Raw genomic sequence first — 17,824 nt, forward strand, 5'->3', positions numbered from 1 at the left:
GCATTCATTACATAAATGTATGCCTATATAATATCTAATATTATATGCAAATATATTTCAAGTTTCTAGCAATTAAGATCATCTAAATTATCTTAGACAAATGGATCGGAATAATTAAATAATTAATTAATTATATTAATCAATTAATTTAATTAGCGGGCATATTTAATTAAAATCAAATTTTAATTAAATATCTAATTAGAGTCCAACTCTAATTCCACAATTTTAGGGCGAATATATTTAATTAAAATCAAATTTTAATTAAATACGAAATTAGAGTCTAACTCCAATTTTAAAAAAAAATATAGGGTAGGATAATTAAAATCAAATTTTAATTAAATGTCCAATTAGAATCTAATTCTAATTTCAAGGAAAATTTTTAGGGTAAGATAATTTAATTAAAATCAAATTTTAATTAAATGTCAAATTAAAATCCAATTCTAATTTCTACAATAGAGTGAACAATTAATTAAAATTAAATTTTAATTAAGTATTAAATTAGAGTCCAACTCTGATTTCAATTGAATTAATATTTTAATCTATGATAACATTCCTAAATAAATAAAATTCAATTTGGGGTCAAAGTCTAAATTCAAGTCAAAATCAAATTTTAACTAAAATATACAAGTCGCCAATTTTAAATAAAATTTTGAACAGTTCAAGATAGATAATATAGGTCAAAACACATTTGAAATTCAATTTCAAAAACCATTTAAAATTTAAATTCAAATCTTTCTTTTGAAATTGTAAATGGACCCATTTTGAAATTATTAACAGAATTCTTAACATCTCAAAATTTCAAGAAGGCCCCTTATTTAAAATTGCACATCAACCCCATTCCTTTAATTGTGGCTGGCCCCCCAAATTTAAAAATTACAAGGAAAGCCCCCATCCCCAATTCATCTTACCCGAACAGAAACCCTAGAGAATTCGTTATTTTCATCTTCCTTGCTGCGCCGCCGTCAGCCGATCACCACTTCTGATTTTCAAGGGGTGGTGATGGCCACCCTTGCCACTTTCTTGCTATAATCCGTCGCTAAAGCTAGTGGCAGCTTTCTATTGCCAGAGCAGCACGACAGCCAGCAGCGCTTTCACGCTGCTGTTCCAGCGACAAGGTGCAACGACGTCTGCTGCCTGTGGTCCTGCAGCGCCACTGCGTGCTGGTTGCGGCTAGCACGCCACCTCTGGCAGCAACAGTTTATTGCTGCCCGTTCCGCGTCCAATCCACCTTATTTTCTGGGTTCAAAATCAGATTTTGAATATATATATAAATTTTTTTTTCATAATTTCTAGATTGAAGAATCAACATGATTAAATCAACTTTTGATTTCATTAACATGTAAATCAGTTTCTAACAAACACAAAGTAGGCTCTAATGCCACTGTTGGGAATCTACTTATCATACAGAGCGGAAAAAAAATAATTTTCAATTCTCACTAAGAATCGTCTTTGTATTTAGATAGAAACTATGATAAAGATTTTGCCTTTACAAGATATGCAAACTCCTTTGCTATTCTTTGGTTCCATCGATCTTAATTCGTCATCCACAACTGTCCAATTGTCCAACCTTCAATAGTGATCTACACAGACAACAAGATTGTAGGATTAAGGTTTTCTTTTTGTACTAGCAAGAATAATAAATTCTCTACAGATTTTGAAAACCCTAGTCATATTTATATATAAGTCCAAAAGGGCTTGGCCTGACCTAATCCAATATTTAATTAACCTATTTAATTAAATTCGATCTGTGAATTAATTAATCTAATTAATTAATCCAGACCTATAAATAAGCAATCTAATTAATCAATTTATCCAATGTTTGTTAAATTAATTAATTGACAAATTACAATCTTCTATTTCTCATTTTGTGTGTGACCCATCAGGTTCCAATCACAATGCCTAACGACGTGAAATATTATTTTGATCTAATCAAAATTGATAAATTAAAATACTATTTTAATTTATCACAAATTTACACTCGCCGTCCCAGATTGATATTTAGGAATGTGTCAGGGCAATACATGTGACGAAAAATGTCACGTGGTATGACAAAATCAAATTTGTTCGTTTATCGTGAAACTATAATCCATTCGTCAATATGATCCGATCAATTACTAAATATGGAAATGTGTTAATCTCGATTATCGATAATATCTTTCACTCCACTATTAAGTCAATGTAAGTCGAAAACTCATTTTCGACTTATGAGTACACTTTGACCAAAGATTTCGTTATCAACTTAATTAAATGAAATGTAATTCATAATCTCTTACTATCTAAGAGTGATGGATCCTCCATTTGTCATTCATAATCTTCATAGGATTCTTGACATACCCAAACGATGCCGTATTAACAGTCCTTGGCAGAGCAACATCCAATGCCGTCAAAACATTATTGTCCTTATATAAGATACTACAATGACCTCAAGTCAAAGGACGATCCCACTGTCGAATGTTAGAGATTAACCACTGACACTCAAATAATTATCCATGTAGAATATCTAGGCGGGTCTCCAAATGTTTTGTTCTATAACGAAATATCTACGCGTTCATTCAAGTGTCACCACACTTTAACTTGTAAGACCAGCTACTTACTTCACAAGTAAGAAATGCCATACATGATGGTCTGTCCATAATAACGATATCCGTATCTCGTTATTACTTACTACCACGGATAATTTAAGATTCAATCATATGTAATTTTTATCTCACAATCACAATTCCTTGTGATTAACAAATCACGAAGATTTAAATTTACGAACTTTATTATTTAATTTAATTGTCTATTAATTAAATAATAGATCTGCCATTAAATCTCATTAATTATATATTAAAAGCATTTATGTTCGAGGTTGATTGAACTTAGGACATAACACTTACTATATCTAGCTCTTCTTAGATTAGAATAATTGTTACTCAATCTATCATGTCTACTCGACTTATTCACTTGTGATTGTGGATTAGCATGTACCTTAATCTCTTGTTGTTGACTTGACTTAATCTTATTCAGTGTTGTTTGATGCACATCCATTTACTAAGAATTTTGTATTGTGCTAATAGACTTCTTCTCGTCACTTGATCCTTGTTGCATCTTTTGTTTCCTCATGATTTTGTTGTTGTACTTCTATAATTTCCTCTCGAAAGTTGTCTTCTATTTCCTTTCAATCTAGCAGCTCAACCCTATGCAATGTCTACCAAACATATGCTTCTTCAGACACCTTTTCTAAGTCTAGTAATTCCTCTCTTTGTGGAGTCTATCCCGAAAATTCTTTATGAACCATGATGTCCTCTTCTTAGTCATCGATCCAATCGTCTTCATAGGCAGGACAACTACCAATGCTGATTCATCCTTTAGGCTTGAATTGATTTTCTTTTTTCGAGCCTGCTCAATTATTATCGTCTCTGCCTTAGCATCCCATTCTTTGTCACCATTACATTTCTCTTTCTTGTTTGAGGTTGCTAAGTTGCCTTCCAATGGCTCCTTTTTTAACAAATAATCTCTAGTATAATTGTTTCATTTACCGCATACAAAACACGAGCCATTAGGTCGTTGATATTCCTTGATCGATTGGCATCTTTTATTGTGATTTTGTTGAACTCTTCTAGTTTGATAGCTTCCTCCACGTTTACTTTCTTTATTATTTTGTTCACGAAAATGATCTCTTCTTTTATAGGTAAATAATGCTTCTTCCTCTTCTCTTTTTATTGAGACACCTAACATTTGCCTTCAATGCTTCTTAATCAGCCAACAAATTCTCAAGATTGACCAATGAAGGTTGCTCTAGTCAACCATATATTGTGGCAATAAAACTTCTAATTTCGGGACTCAAAACATGTATAATTATTCTTCTCATTCTGGACTCGAAAATCTTACTTGAAGAAGCTAATTTCAAATTTCACAACAAAGAGATGTAACTCTGTTGAAATATTGACTTACTGTTAATTCTCTTTTAGTAATAGAGGGAACTTCGTTTTCCAGAAGCTATAAAATCAGATTATTTTTATTCTTCAGGTTTGTATTGACAATAGATTATTTTCTTAACAGCCATTTGTTTGGTTGTTGTATCAACAACGAAATAAATGATCATTAAAAATTAATATTGACAACCAATGAATTTTATTTTAATAATTAAAGAGCTATCACATTTACCAACGAAAATGTCATTATATTATAACGTATAATATTAGTGCATCAACGACCTGTACACTTAGTGCTCAGTCAAGCTTGACTCTATCAAAATGGGCTCATTCACTCTTAATGGCGATAGTGTAGAATTAGTGCGGAACAACAATCCCGTGTGCCGCCCTGCCACGAATTTTCCTTCATGTTTTTCTCGTGCCCCGATTAAGCTTGGAGTAGAGTTCGTTCAGCGCACCCGCCTCGTTCATTTTATTTTTCAGTAAAACAGGACGGAGCACCCAAAATTTGCCCAGATCCCAAGACAGAGCCAAAAAATTGCTCTTGCAACTAGGCGAGGATTTTTAGGTTGTTCGAGGCAGCACAAATATTTTGCTACAGCAATATACGAGGAATTATCAACATGCTTTTGACAATTAAATAATGCCGTTTAGAAATATGTTAATATATATATATATATAATTGCCTTAGTTCGAAAACTATTTTGATGTCAAAATAGAGTTGGTAACCAGGTTATTTTCAATGACTAAAGATATATGGTCGTTCAATGTCATCTTTAACGACGAAGTATTGGTTGGTGAATGTCCTACTTCAAACAATGAAATTCAATTAATTGTTCTATTATGCTAATGACAAAAAAATTATGGTCATTGTTGAATATTTACTATATTTCTAACAGTCGATTATGTTGTTGAATATTAGCAGATATTTTGACTGAATTTCTTGATTTGGTGTCCACTCACAACGATCAATATTTATTTGGTTGTAGAAAATATGGGATTAACAATTAATTTTTTGATCGAACATATTTTCAAATAATTCAAAATTCGACTATTCACCATTCATTTTCTACCACAAAACTTATCCTTTAGTTGTCAAAAATAGTTTTTAATGATCAAATTGATTTGGTCATCGGTAAAATATCGAAATATTGACCAACTTAAATAGATCTTGGGTCACTCCTCTTAACAAGGTTGACCTTATTAAGATGGACCCCAAGTCTTAATAGTTGCATCATTAGTTGTAAAATATCATTTTTCCTATGGTGAACCTCAACTCCGTAGAACTCATTGATTTTTTTTAATGGCATCATCTACTCATCTGTAGCAACTTTTCCTTTCCATCTTTGCTTAAGGTTACCTTCACATTAGTCATTTCATCTGATAGAATCATCTTCGAGCATTGGTTCTAATCTCTCTTCTGGTTGGCTAATCCATAACATGTTTTAGTTCTCTCAACTCCCCAAAGTTCGTTAGCCATACTGCCATTTTCATTTTCATTTTCATCACAAGTTGAATGAAAAAAATGCAGTTGAAGTTCGTCTATAATGATTACATGCATTTTCACTTTCAAGTCATGGTTTCTATATTTGAATGGTGTTGTCCCAAGCTGAGAATTGATTATTATCCTTTTTTGCAGGATATTTGAAAATTATTTCATTCATATGTGACAATCCAAATGATAAAAGCTTAGAGGAAGAAACTGACATTATTGTGCCCAATGTCGGAATAAAATTTAAAGATGAAAATTAGGTGTTCGAAATTTATAAGAACTGTGCTTATCAAATCGGTTTTCCTTGGAAATCAACAGGGGACTGTTTGTTTTACATTCATAGCAATTTATTTTCATATTATTCATTGTTTTGGAACTAACTTAGCATTGTTTTAATCATTGAAGGATCTTAATTCATGCCAAGTAGGTTGATCCTATATCCGAGCAATACAATGAAAGATGGAACTATACTTTCTAAATTCTAAATTATTTTTATCATTTCGTACACTCATTAATAAGTATATTATTTTTATTTTTAGTAGCATTTCAAGATCCGCATGTACTTTGAAACGATATTTATATTTCTACAATTAATATGTGTATCTTGTCCTACGATACATACAATTTATACTCTTTATATATACTTTAACAATTACATTTTTATTTTTTAGCTTTTTTCAAGATTTGTCATACTTGCAAATTTTAAAACTTACACCCTATTTGGTAGGAATTAAAATAAGATTTTTAGTAGATTTTGATAAAAGTTGATGAAATGTATGGTTGAAAAGTTGTTGGACTAGTGTAATAAGTGGTTAAAATTGTTTATTAACTTTAAATTAGATTAAAATCTCAATTTTAATCAGTACCAAATATGGGCTTAATGTGTATATTAATAATTTAATTTTTTTAGCTTGTCTTCATGTACCATACAATGAAATCTGTATTAATACAACAACGGTTGTATGTTCTTTAAAAAGGAAATGTACATTCATAAAATTTTTTAATTTTTTTTGTGGAAACACCATCAAGTATAGGCGGAGTTTTTAGGCTACCACCTCTAGCCGAACGAGCGGGGGGGGGGGGGGGGGAGGGTTGAATTCCTGGATCTTATTTTATTGATATTCTATTTAGGTAATACAAGAGGAAGATGTTGAAAACTTACATTCAAAGATCAGGAGAAAGAGATATTTTAAAAGAAGTAAACGTGAAGAAATACTTCATTACAATTACGCCTTATAAATCTTCAACTATACACAAGAGAAGAAAATATTTGAATTTGATAGAAGGTATTTATTCCATGGCTCCACAATGTGCAGATCCTCGCTATTGATACCTTGGTTGCTAACAAGTCTGCAGCATTGCTTCCTTCCCAAAGGATGTGGAAGAATTTGACCTCCAACTTGATTTAGTTTATTATTTGAGGCTGGTGTAGCACTTGGCTATTGATACCTGATTTGGCGAGAATTTAAAGAAAGTTATGGAGTATGTCACTTTTAAATTTCACTACATTAATTTAAAGCAATGTTTAAATTCATGCTCATATAGATGCACATGTATGCATCTATTTAATTAATTCAAAAGAATTTAAATAAAATAGATTGCAACTACAGAGAACGTCAGTTTTCTTATTCTCATTTCAGAGACACATTGCATGCATCACTTGAATTAATTCCATGTTGATTTTTTATATATACTAAATCACACTCATACATATCGGAATTTTAATATATACGAACTTAAAATTGTCAATCTAAATATGAAATTTCACGTCTATGAAATGCCCAAAAAAAAAAACCCTCAACATCAAAATCAAATAAAATGTGAACTAATTGAATAAAAAAAATCAGAAATTTACAAATTTGTAGATCAGTGTTGATTATTTGCAGATTTAAGGAAGAAAATTTTGGAGAAAAGATGGGTAAAGCAGCCTTTGATTTTATTTGGGTTTGATTTCTGCAAATTTTTTATTTTTTTTTATTTTTATAATTTCGGTTTGGAGTATGCAAGATTTCTGTTTTGAACATTTTTCAATCGATAAATTTTACCATATATCTTGAGGAGATAATGAGGGTAAAATTATATTGTAGTATATATATGTTTAAACCCATGATTATAATGATTTTTCATAATTAATCTTTCTTAATCACATCCGACACACAATGGTGATAACTATTAAGGTACGACAAAAACTTCTCCATTTTAGAGTTGACAATAATATAATTAAACTCAAAAATCTACAAGATTTCTATTTTCATATAACTAAAAGTAAAATTTTGATTAATTTAAAGTTAGTCAAATATGCTCAAAACCTAATCATCATCGCTAAAATCTAAAAATTTCCAACAAACGCAAACTTAAAAATATTGTGAGCAATTAGGTCAATTATCTAAAAAAAAAAAAAAAAAATGCATAGTTGTAAACATTTTTGTCTGGCAAAAAATTAATATTGAGTTAACAACCATCGAACCCAAAAAATTTACACATTTAAATGGGAAAAAAAATTTCTACGACTAGAATTCATTATTTTAAACGGACCAAATTACTATTTATTATTTAATTGAGTAATCTTTTACAATATTTCTTTTATGCAGAATAAAAAATAATTAATGGCTCCATAATTGAGAGAAAAAATACGAAACTAACCTTGCGTTTCACCATTCCAATCATAATCACCAACCTTTATCGTTCAGAAGAAAAAGAAGACTTTGTTTCTTTAAATGTTGGCGTTCATGGCTTCCCGGCGGCTGCTTGCGGTGGTGCTTCTCTCGTTTTTAATGGTGGTGTCTGCCGTGGCTGTTCCTGCATCAAGTAAGCCTGATAAAATCCTTGATATTGATGAATTGTAGAGTAGGAATAGGACAATTCTTCAATTACAATTAACGTGATAGACTTTTGTGATATCAGGGAGTCTTGAAGTAAAAGTTGGTAACATTCATCATCAGGAACTCTCTCTCTCTCATGACCAGATGAGATGGCCTTAAAACATTCTATTGAACACACACACATATATGTATGTATGTATTTCCATAAACATTTTGTTAAATTTCTTTTTCTTCTATGACACTTGTAAAAATGTTGCATACTGAATTTTTGAGTTCAAAGGGACTGCAATTATTAAATACCTACGATTTGACAATAAAGCTCAAATAGCATCTATTTATTTTTTAAACGCAGACTACTATATATTATAAGCTTTGCTCTTTAATAAAATATGACATGACATTCAGGGACGGATTTAGAATTGAATTCAAGATTAGGTTACAAAATGTCAAGTCGGGCTAATATGTGAAAAAAAAATTACAAACGAAAAACTGTTTTTAAAAAAAAAAAACAAAAATGAAAAATGCATTGAAAAAAAAAAAAAAAAAATTCTTGGGCTTTGGGGGACTACAACCCAGCCTAGTCCCTCCCCCCCATATCTGTCTCCGATGACATTCTAGTTTGAGTTATATTACATATACAATTAGTTTAGTTTAACAGAAAGTTTGATAGAAGATAAGATAACATGCATGTTGATCCTTGAATTTACCTGTCAACATAGGTGTAAACAATCAGTACAAGTAGCTTAAAATTTTACGTTACATTTGTTCGTATTTGTGTAGGATATGGTGAAGTTGAAGGTTGATAGTGAAGAAGTGGTGGAAATTAGATTAGTGGAGATTCGAGATTACGGAGGTCCTAGAACTAGACCTCCAATAAACAAGAAGACATAATCATGTTTGTTTAAGCCTTCGTCTTTGGCTGGTTCTTTCTATATTTGCAATTGTTAGTCGTTTAATTTATCTGATTCAAGCTTGCACTGTTTAGTGTAGAGTTTAATGGATATGTACTTTGAACCAAATAAAGCTCAATAACTAATGTGAAATTTTGCTATAGGTCGAGAGACTACCCCGTATTTTTTACTTTTTTTACTCTCTCATGTTCTCCATTTATTGAAAGATATCCACGTTCACATTAAATATATTAATTTCAAATGAAAATTTATAAGATAACAATACTATGTGTTATTTGCTCCATTTTTTTGCTAATTCAGTTTACCAACGAGCCAATTATGTCCATTTAGTGCTGTTTACCTCAATTTTTTTTTTTTTTATCCAGAGAAGATTACATTATGTTGCAGAGCTCTTTGAAATCGGTAATTTTCCGAGCCCAATTTTATTAAATTTTATTATAATTTCAAATCCCAAAAACCTGAAAACCTAATATTCTATTGCCAAAATCATCCAATCAAATCACTAAGAGAATCATTATATGCAGAACATACCTTAATTCATTGTGAATGATTCCTTATTACTGGATTTAGATTCCGGATCTTAAATCTTGAAGATCAATTGCAATCGTTTTCATGTTTGGCTTCTTAATCTTTAGTCTTGAATGTTGCCTCTTTTGATTCTTGAATTCTTATTTTTGACTTTGGTTTCTTGCTTTATAGTCTTGATTACTTCAGCACGTTCTTCTTGATTCTCGATCTTGATCAATGTTATAAAAATCGGATCGGAACGATCGGTTCAACCGGAAAAACAGTGAACCGGCCTTTAATCCGATCTGATACTCACAAACTAACTGGAAAATAAAAAACCGACTAATAAACGAGTGAAACAGAAAATCAGCCACAATTTTTTCTGGGTAATTTGATTTTTTCTCCACAAAAACTTTTAACCATCTTAATTGATCACCCATTGCAATTGAATGCCCAAGTAACTTTTTTATAAAAGTGATTTTCTCTTGCCTTTTTTTTTCAAAGGAGATCATTCTTTCAATGTTTTAGTAATTTTTCAATGTGGGATACTAGCTCCTTTTTTAAAGGAGACTATTATTCTAATGTTGGGGTAATCTCCCAATGTGGGATACTTGCCTATTGTCAATTCTAAATGTTTCCTAATTTACTTCATTATTTTTATTAACAAATCATAAATCCCAACAAGATTATAATTTTCAATTTGAACAAAGCAAATTATTTTAGACATATTAATTGTTAGTTTTCAAGGTTATAAAATAAATTATTATAATAAATCTAATTAATAAATATTGATTATATTTATTTTGAATAAGAAAACTAAAATTTAAAAATCTATTATAGTTATGATAGTTTATAGTTTATTTGTGTATTTATTTATTTAATTTGTCATCCGGTTCAACCCTTTAAATCTTCACCCTCTTCATTTTCCGGCTCGATGCCTGGGTTGATTTTTAAAACATCGATCTTGATTGTAGGTTTTACATCTTCCTCTTTAATACATTTTCCCTTGATATTTTTTGTTAATGGGATGACACAAAGAATGATAATCACGTATGAATTGTAAACCATAATCCTATATATAGTTTTCATATGTATTTGGTCCATCATAAAAGTACAAGGACAACTTACAAAAATACCCTTAAAATTAGATGTCTTTTAAAAAATAATATAAAAAGTATTTTGAAAGTAAAAAATACTTTGTAAAGTTAAGTGTCGCTTTTTAATTAAAAAGTGGCATCCAAATTAAAAAAGTGACATACATTTATTGAAAATTTGATGTTTCTAATTCAAAAAATTGAGAAAAAAAAAGTTAACAAACAATAAAAAAGGGACATAATCGAAAAAAAGGTGACAGAAATTCACAAAGTCACAAACACTCAAAAAAGTGACAAAAATTCAAAAAAGTAATTTATTAAAAGGTTACACACAATCTACCTCCTAAACAATAATCCTCACCTTCTAAACTTAAGTATCACTTTTTTTATTATTTGCCACTCAAAAAAGTGATAGAAACTCAACAAAAGTAACAAGCAGTACAAAAGTGACAGAAAATAATAATAAAATTGACAAATATTAAAAACAAAGTGATGAAAATTCAAATAAAGTCACAAAAACTAAAAAAAGTGACTTAAATCCAAAAAAAAAAAAGAAAAAAAAAAGTGCAACATCTTCTCATTATTTACTGAGCCATCTACCATTCAAAAGTTTATAACAGAATCTTACAATGTTCAAATCAATATCAACATAGAGAAAGCATTTATCTCACCCCCAAAGTCACTGTTAGAATACAAAATGATTCCCTCAGTGGGCAAAATAAACTGCATGGACAGAAACCATATACACGAGCACTCTAAAAAATTAGCAATAAACTACATAAAAGCTAGCAGTTACTATGGATGCTTCTAAAACTCTTAATTGTACCATGAAAATGAAAAATAAGAAGTTGCAGAAGATACTATGCTAGTACTATAATGTCCGAAAATCATGAAAGGTAGTAAAAAGACCATGAGAAATATTGCTGGCCAAATAATAATGTCACTCTTTCACATTTGTAGGATTGCCCAGTTGAAGTTCAGATATATCACAGAAATTCATTCACAAAACTTATCAAATAAATAAACAACATTAGAGTTCTACAAATAAAAAAGCAACTACTACGTACAAGCCTGATTATTTATAGTAGCAAACTCGTGGACGACCACACCAAAAGTCCATGGAATGTCGTGATCAGTTCCTATATGACGTTGTGTACATACCCTTTTTTAGCATATTCCAATTTGAAAACTGTGATGATATTGATCAGCCACCATATGTATTAATTAATTCAAACGAATCTGCTTGGAAACTTGAAAAGAAAAAACACAATGCAAAAGAAAAAACTAGTGAAATCGATCGAGAGTGGTGAGAAGAAGTGGAGTAATAGGTGAGGAGGGTTTATTTTTGAGAGCTTTCTGAAATAGGAACTACTGATTTGGGTTTTGGGCGGTTTGGATGGTTTTGTAATTCTAGAAAGTATTAGTTACGCTAATTATATGATTGAATTAGTTAATAGGGTATTAATCTAATTAGTCAATTTTTTTTAGAGTATTGTGCCTAATTTTCCCATTTAGATTCCTAAAGCCCATAGCTTTAATTCTTTGTAGGTCACTTTAACTGGGCTTAACCTTAAAAAGTCTTTATGCACAATTAATTACATATCTAAGTCCACATCACAAATAAAAAACCCAATAATCTCCAACTTAGGCCACGCCTGTTACCTTATAAATGTGCATAACTTTATGAAGGGAAAATTTCATATTTAAGATATTAACTATAATCCATTTCAAAATTAAGAAAGAAGGTTTAAAACTTCAAAAATAAGATATTATTAAATTTTATTTATAACATAATTAACTTAACTTAAAATATATTTTTGTAATTAAATATATTGAAATCACAATTCTATACAGTTTGGTTACAAATTCTTGAACTAAAAGGTCACAAATAAATTTTTTTATAGGTTACAGATTATTTCACAATCATAAATAAAAAATTTTATATGTTACAATTTTGTTTATAAATCACAAATCAAAATTTTTATATATTATAATTTATTTATCAGTCACAAATCACAAATTTTTAACCTACAACTCAAATTTTTAGATCACATATTATTTATTAGTCATATCTTATCAATTACATGTTATTTTTAATTAACGATATATCCAAATTATTGGTCACATTATCAAATAATTGGTCACAAACCCTCTTAATCCCACCCCCTACCTACACAACCCTAATCCACCATGGCAGCATCACGTCCAACAAGTATAATTTTCAACTTCAAAATCATCACCACCGCAACCGCAACCCTACCTAAACCACCGCCACCAACAAGATTCAACAAATAGTCACCATCGTCGCCCAAACAACACCAACAAATCGGATCCACAACAAAAGTTGCACCACCACTGACATTGACACCGACATCAACACCACTACTGTAACAACCACCACCAATGACAAACACATCCAACAAAAATCACCCAAAAAATAATTAGCATCGCCATCCCTTTACGAAAATTGCCACTAATCACAATATTACTGCACTGTCGTTCATCGCTGCCACGTATCCCGACGATAAAACAGCAAAATAAATCGAAAATCAGAGTAGCAATAATAGGGACAATGACAACCACTGCAACGACTACGATAATAACTAAAACCACCATGCAGTAGATCGAAAAACCACGCTCATCGCGCCCCCAGGGCACATCTCCAAGTGGTAAAAGGGAAGGGTGGAGAAATACAGCTTTACTTGAAACTGTCGCGTCAAGGGTTCGAATCCTGAAATATGGATTTGGCTCTTGGGTAAGTGCAAGTGTACAATCAGCCTTCCACCCTATATCCTTGGAGGCATAATCTGCGATTTACCTCCCTCATAATACTCCAGGGTAGGGGCAGTGAGGGACCCTCAAGGTTGGGGTTCAACCTTTGAAAAACCACACCCATCGCCACATGACAATAAACACCACTACCAAAAACCACCACGACGGCAGAAGATCGAAAAACTAAACCCATCTCCGTTACTCTACCAACCTATGAGTTGGGCTGCAGTGGCGATGCACGTAGTCGACGCCATCGTTGTTGCATAACTACGTTGAGTGACGTCGCTCACTCACGATGCCGCCGCATCAACATCTCTCTGAGTAGCTATATGCCAAAATCTGAAGAAAAGATGGATAGATCTCGCCCAATTCCGAGCAACAATCGCTACCGCATCTAATGGTAAATGTTGTGCCCTTTGTCGTAGAGAGAGAAGGAAAAAAGATGAGGGCTAAGGGAGAAGAGTGAGAGATTTAGGGTTTGGCTATTGGAATCTGGGTGTGGGTGGGTGTTTAACTTTATTTTTTTATAAAAATTAAATTATTCAAATTTTAATTACCATATGATTTTTTAAAAAAAAGCTTACAAATCTTAATTTTGAATTAGAAAGTTTAAATCACTGGTTGTATGAAATTTCCACCTTTATGAAGTCAAATTTTTTTGCTATCGTAATCCAAAGTATCTTCGAACAATCTTGTCCATTGATTATGTCAATATAGGGCCAAAGTAATTTTCGTAGCAAATATCATAACTAAACCCATCATGATCACATATGTAATGCTCCAAGTCCATCACTCTTTTATTTTATAAAGAAAAATACATGGACTTGAAATGTTACCAAACATCTTTCCTATCTTACTTAAGCAAAACTCTCTCTCTCTCTCTCTCTCTTGATTTGATTGATAAATTGATAAAGATAATCTAACGATCCGAATAAAATTTTTCATATAAATTAACATGTTAAACTATTACAAATTTTAAAAATAGAAAGTCAAATTTAACATAGAACGTCCAAAGTTTGAACCCAAAAAAGTTACTAAAATAAGAAAGCACTTTTTTATCCTAGGTTTTCTTAACCCGAAATTTGGTGTCCAATTCTTACCATGCATTACGCTTTTTAGAATGTTGGGTAGAATAGAAATGAAACCTCTAACTCTACTCCAACCCCAAACTCTTTATTCTATTTTCCCACCAATTATGTTTGGGAGGATATTATTATTAAGGAATAATGCTATTTGCAGTCGCTCATCACGACAGTTGCCTTACGTGACATACATGTAGTGATTAATGAATTGTTGCATAAAGCAGTAAAAAACTATCATATTAATATATTAAATTACTAACCGCTACATGGATGCCATATGAGGCAACTACTGCAGTGAGCAACTGCAAATAACATTACTCATTAATAAATCATATTAAGAAAATGCTTTAAGTGGTTAATGGTCAAATTTAAATATGAATTTTAATGACACATTTAATAGAACTCATAATTAGTATCTACTTATTCATCATCAATTTTTATCATATTATAATTTCAGCAATTTATAATTTTATTTAATCAAGCATTAAGATTCAGAAGGACATTTCTATTGAACTATCCAAAGTAAACTAAATATGGATCAAAATAGCTTATTTTGTTTCGATTGTAGTTAAAATTAGTTTGGTTTATTGTTGAACCTCAGAGTCGAGAACTAATGGTTCTCACTGGGAATTCTCACTCCATGTTATCGTATGAAACAAAAAGGCGAAAAATGAGAAATTAAATTATTGCACAAATGTTTAGACTTTATAATTTATTTTTGAGATATGAAAGAAGCATCCGATTCAAAAAATTCCCCCCCATTTAAGTTAGTACCATTTTCGCAATTTACAATAAAAGCATTTGGCTTAGTTCTGAAGAAAAAGGACAAAATCACCCGGTGTAAACCCCTACATTGAGGTTTTCTTTTCTCATTTAACCCCTCTTTTTTTTCTTGATTGTTAAAATCCACAAAATTGGAATATGACAATGAAATCAAATAAAAATAATAAAAATAGAGACAAATGAAATTTTCTAGCCTAACACGTGCCCTTTATGCATGTCATGATATTTTTAGGGGCGAAAAAAAGGGGGAAAGAATTTCGTTAATTAGTATTTGTGAATGAATATTTTTATTAAATTTCGTTAATTATTAAATTGTTGAGAGACCATGTTTGAGATAAAAGACACTAGTAAATGTTTAAGAGTTAAAAAAATTATTCTATGAGTACACATTTGGACGACAAAACTGAACATGAATAGTTATATTAAAAAGTGAAATTTCGTTGTTAGCAATAAAATTATATTGACACGTGATGTTATGTGATTTAGAAATTAGATTATTTTTGGATGTCACACTATATCATAACGATCGAGTTAGATAAGTAAATTAACTCAATATTGTATAAATTTATCAGTTAATTCTAAGTCAATCTTAAAATTTGGTAAGTAACATATGCAGGTCTTTTATTTTCCTTAAAGAAGGAAATCTATGAAAGATTACAGGAATTAAGATGTAAATAATAAAATGAAATTGATATACAAATAAAAGAATATTTACAAAAAGTCTTTCACAGAACTCCTTTCCCTTTATTTTGATAAATAGCCTTTTTTTGTGAAAAAAAATAATGAAATCTGAAAAGAAATTAAGGTCCAAAGGCAACTCAGGCATAGTTATTAAAAATGAAAATGTTCTTTAATACTAGCATTTATAGAGTATATAATTCATGCTATCAGTGTCTCATTATTAGAATTCCAAACACATTATAGTTTAAATCAAAACGATATCTATGTTCACGTCCACTTTGAATATAGATGATTATGCATAAAATAAGTCAAACTTACCTTTAATTTAGTTATTTTGTCTAACCTAACTTTCAAACATACCTTTTATTACAAATAAACCTTACTATTCTAAAAATTAAATTTTTATAGTTTAGAAAAGTAACGCCAATGCACAATTTCACAAGAAAAACCAGTAAGTCAGATGTGCAATTCACAGTCTTATGAATTCATTTTTCTGACAGAATGTAGAGATAGCAAATTAGGCATATGGATTAACTGAGAAATATAATATAGAAATTATTGCCACAACATGAAACTTAATACAAACAAGACATCAAACATAACACGAATTCTAAACCCTGGATTATAAACTAAAATAAGTAGTATCAAATTGACTTGAGGCATAAAACTAGGCACTCTTCAATTAAAAACGATCAAATTAAAGCCTGAGAGTTAAATCGAGGCCTGAGTCATCTTCAACAACCTGAGTCTCTCGACCGTTCGTCAGCACATTGCTACTCTCTCCTAGAATGTTCCTGTTGGGAACAGGCCTTGGAGTCGAAAAAAGAATGCTTGTAGGTTGATTTTCCAGGCACGAAGAGCGGGGACGTGCCGTAAACTGGGTAACATTTCCAGGCATAGACCTTGGCCATCGAGGGTGACCCTCGTTAATCCTTGTGAGGAAACGAGATGCACGCGCATAACGCATCATTCCATGCTGCATGGTTCCCTGTCGAGCAAAATATGGCATGTTCATCATAGCCCTGCTGAAAAATTTCTGAGATCTGTTGAACAAAGAACCTATGATACTATTACGGGGAAGGTATCTGGAGTTCGCCATCTGCCAGTCCTGGATTTTTTTTTCAATGATTCGTTCAAGTTTGTGCGCATTCTGGTGCCCGCCTAAAGCTTGCTTGTTCGAGAACTTCTGGTTACAGTACTTGCAGCTATACTCACGCTCCTCTTCCTTATCCATAGGTGGAGTCGGATGTGGATTCTTCGATGATCCTGTCGCCCTAACGGACTTTGAAAAGCTTGACTCTTGATTGCCCACCCCTTCATTGGATTGGCTTTGATCAATGATTTCTTTGGAACTCAAAGCCTCTTCTTGAACGTCGTTGTGAGGAGACTCTTCCAACATGTTTGGGCTAGGACCACTGGCACTGGAGGAATCCATGGCTGTTTAGAGAGAGGGAAGAGAGACCAGTTTTTGAAGCCAAGTAATTGGTTCTTAAGAGGCGTACAGAGCGGGTTTATATAGAGAAGAATTGGTGTGTAAACTTTGTCACAGACATGAAAAATCAGATTGCCTTAGGCTAAGATGGAAAGAAACTAATCAATTGTAATCAAATTTTCCTAATAAAATCTGACTACAAATAATCTTATGCTTTTTTCTTATGAGATTCCTTAATTTGGGATAATCCCCAGAAAGTTGATACATTAGTTGCAGAATCAGATTGCAAATGCCTTTGAGGAAATTCTGCATTCAAATATATTAAATCCAA

The 17,824-nt window shown here is 31.4% G+C and overlaps 1 protein-coding gene across 1 annotated transcript; it reads right to left on the minus strand.

Moving 5' to 3' along the window:
- Positions 1 to 16,758: 16,758 nt before the first annotated feature.
- LOC111399925 lies at positions 16,759 to 17,496 on the minus strand. Its single transcript, XM_023027409.1, has one exon. It carries the CDS (start codon positions 17,494 to 17,496, stop codon positions 16,759 to 16,761), a length of 738 nt encoding a protein of 245 aa, XP_022883177.1.
- Between the last annotated feature and the right edge of the window lie 328 nt (positions 17,497 to 17,824).

The sequence above is a fragment of the Olea europaea genome, chromosome 9 (assembly GCF_002742605.1).
Source record: "Olea europaea var. sylvestris chromosome 9, O_europaea_v1, whole genome shotgun sequence".
NCBI classification, from domain to species: Eukaryota; Viridiplantae; Streptophyta; class Magnoliopsida; order Lamiales; family Oleaceae; genus Olea; species Olea europaea.

What these genes read in the sequence shown, in the direction of transcription:
- LOC111399925 (XM_023027409.1), bottom strand. Translation starts at nt 17,496, where the DNA reads ATGGATTCCTCCAGTGCCAGTGGTCCTAGCCCAAACATGTTGGAAGAG.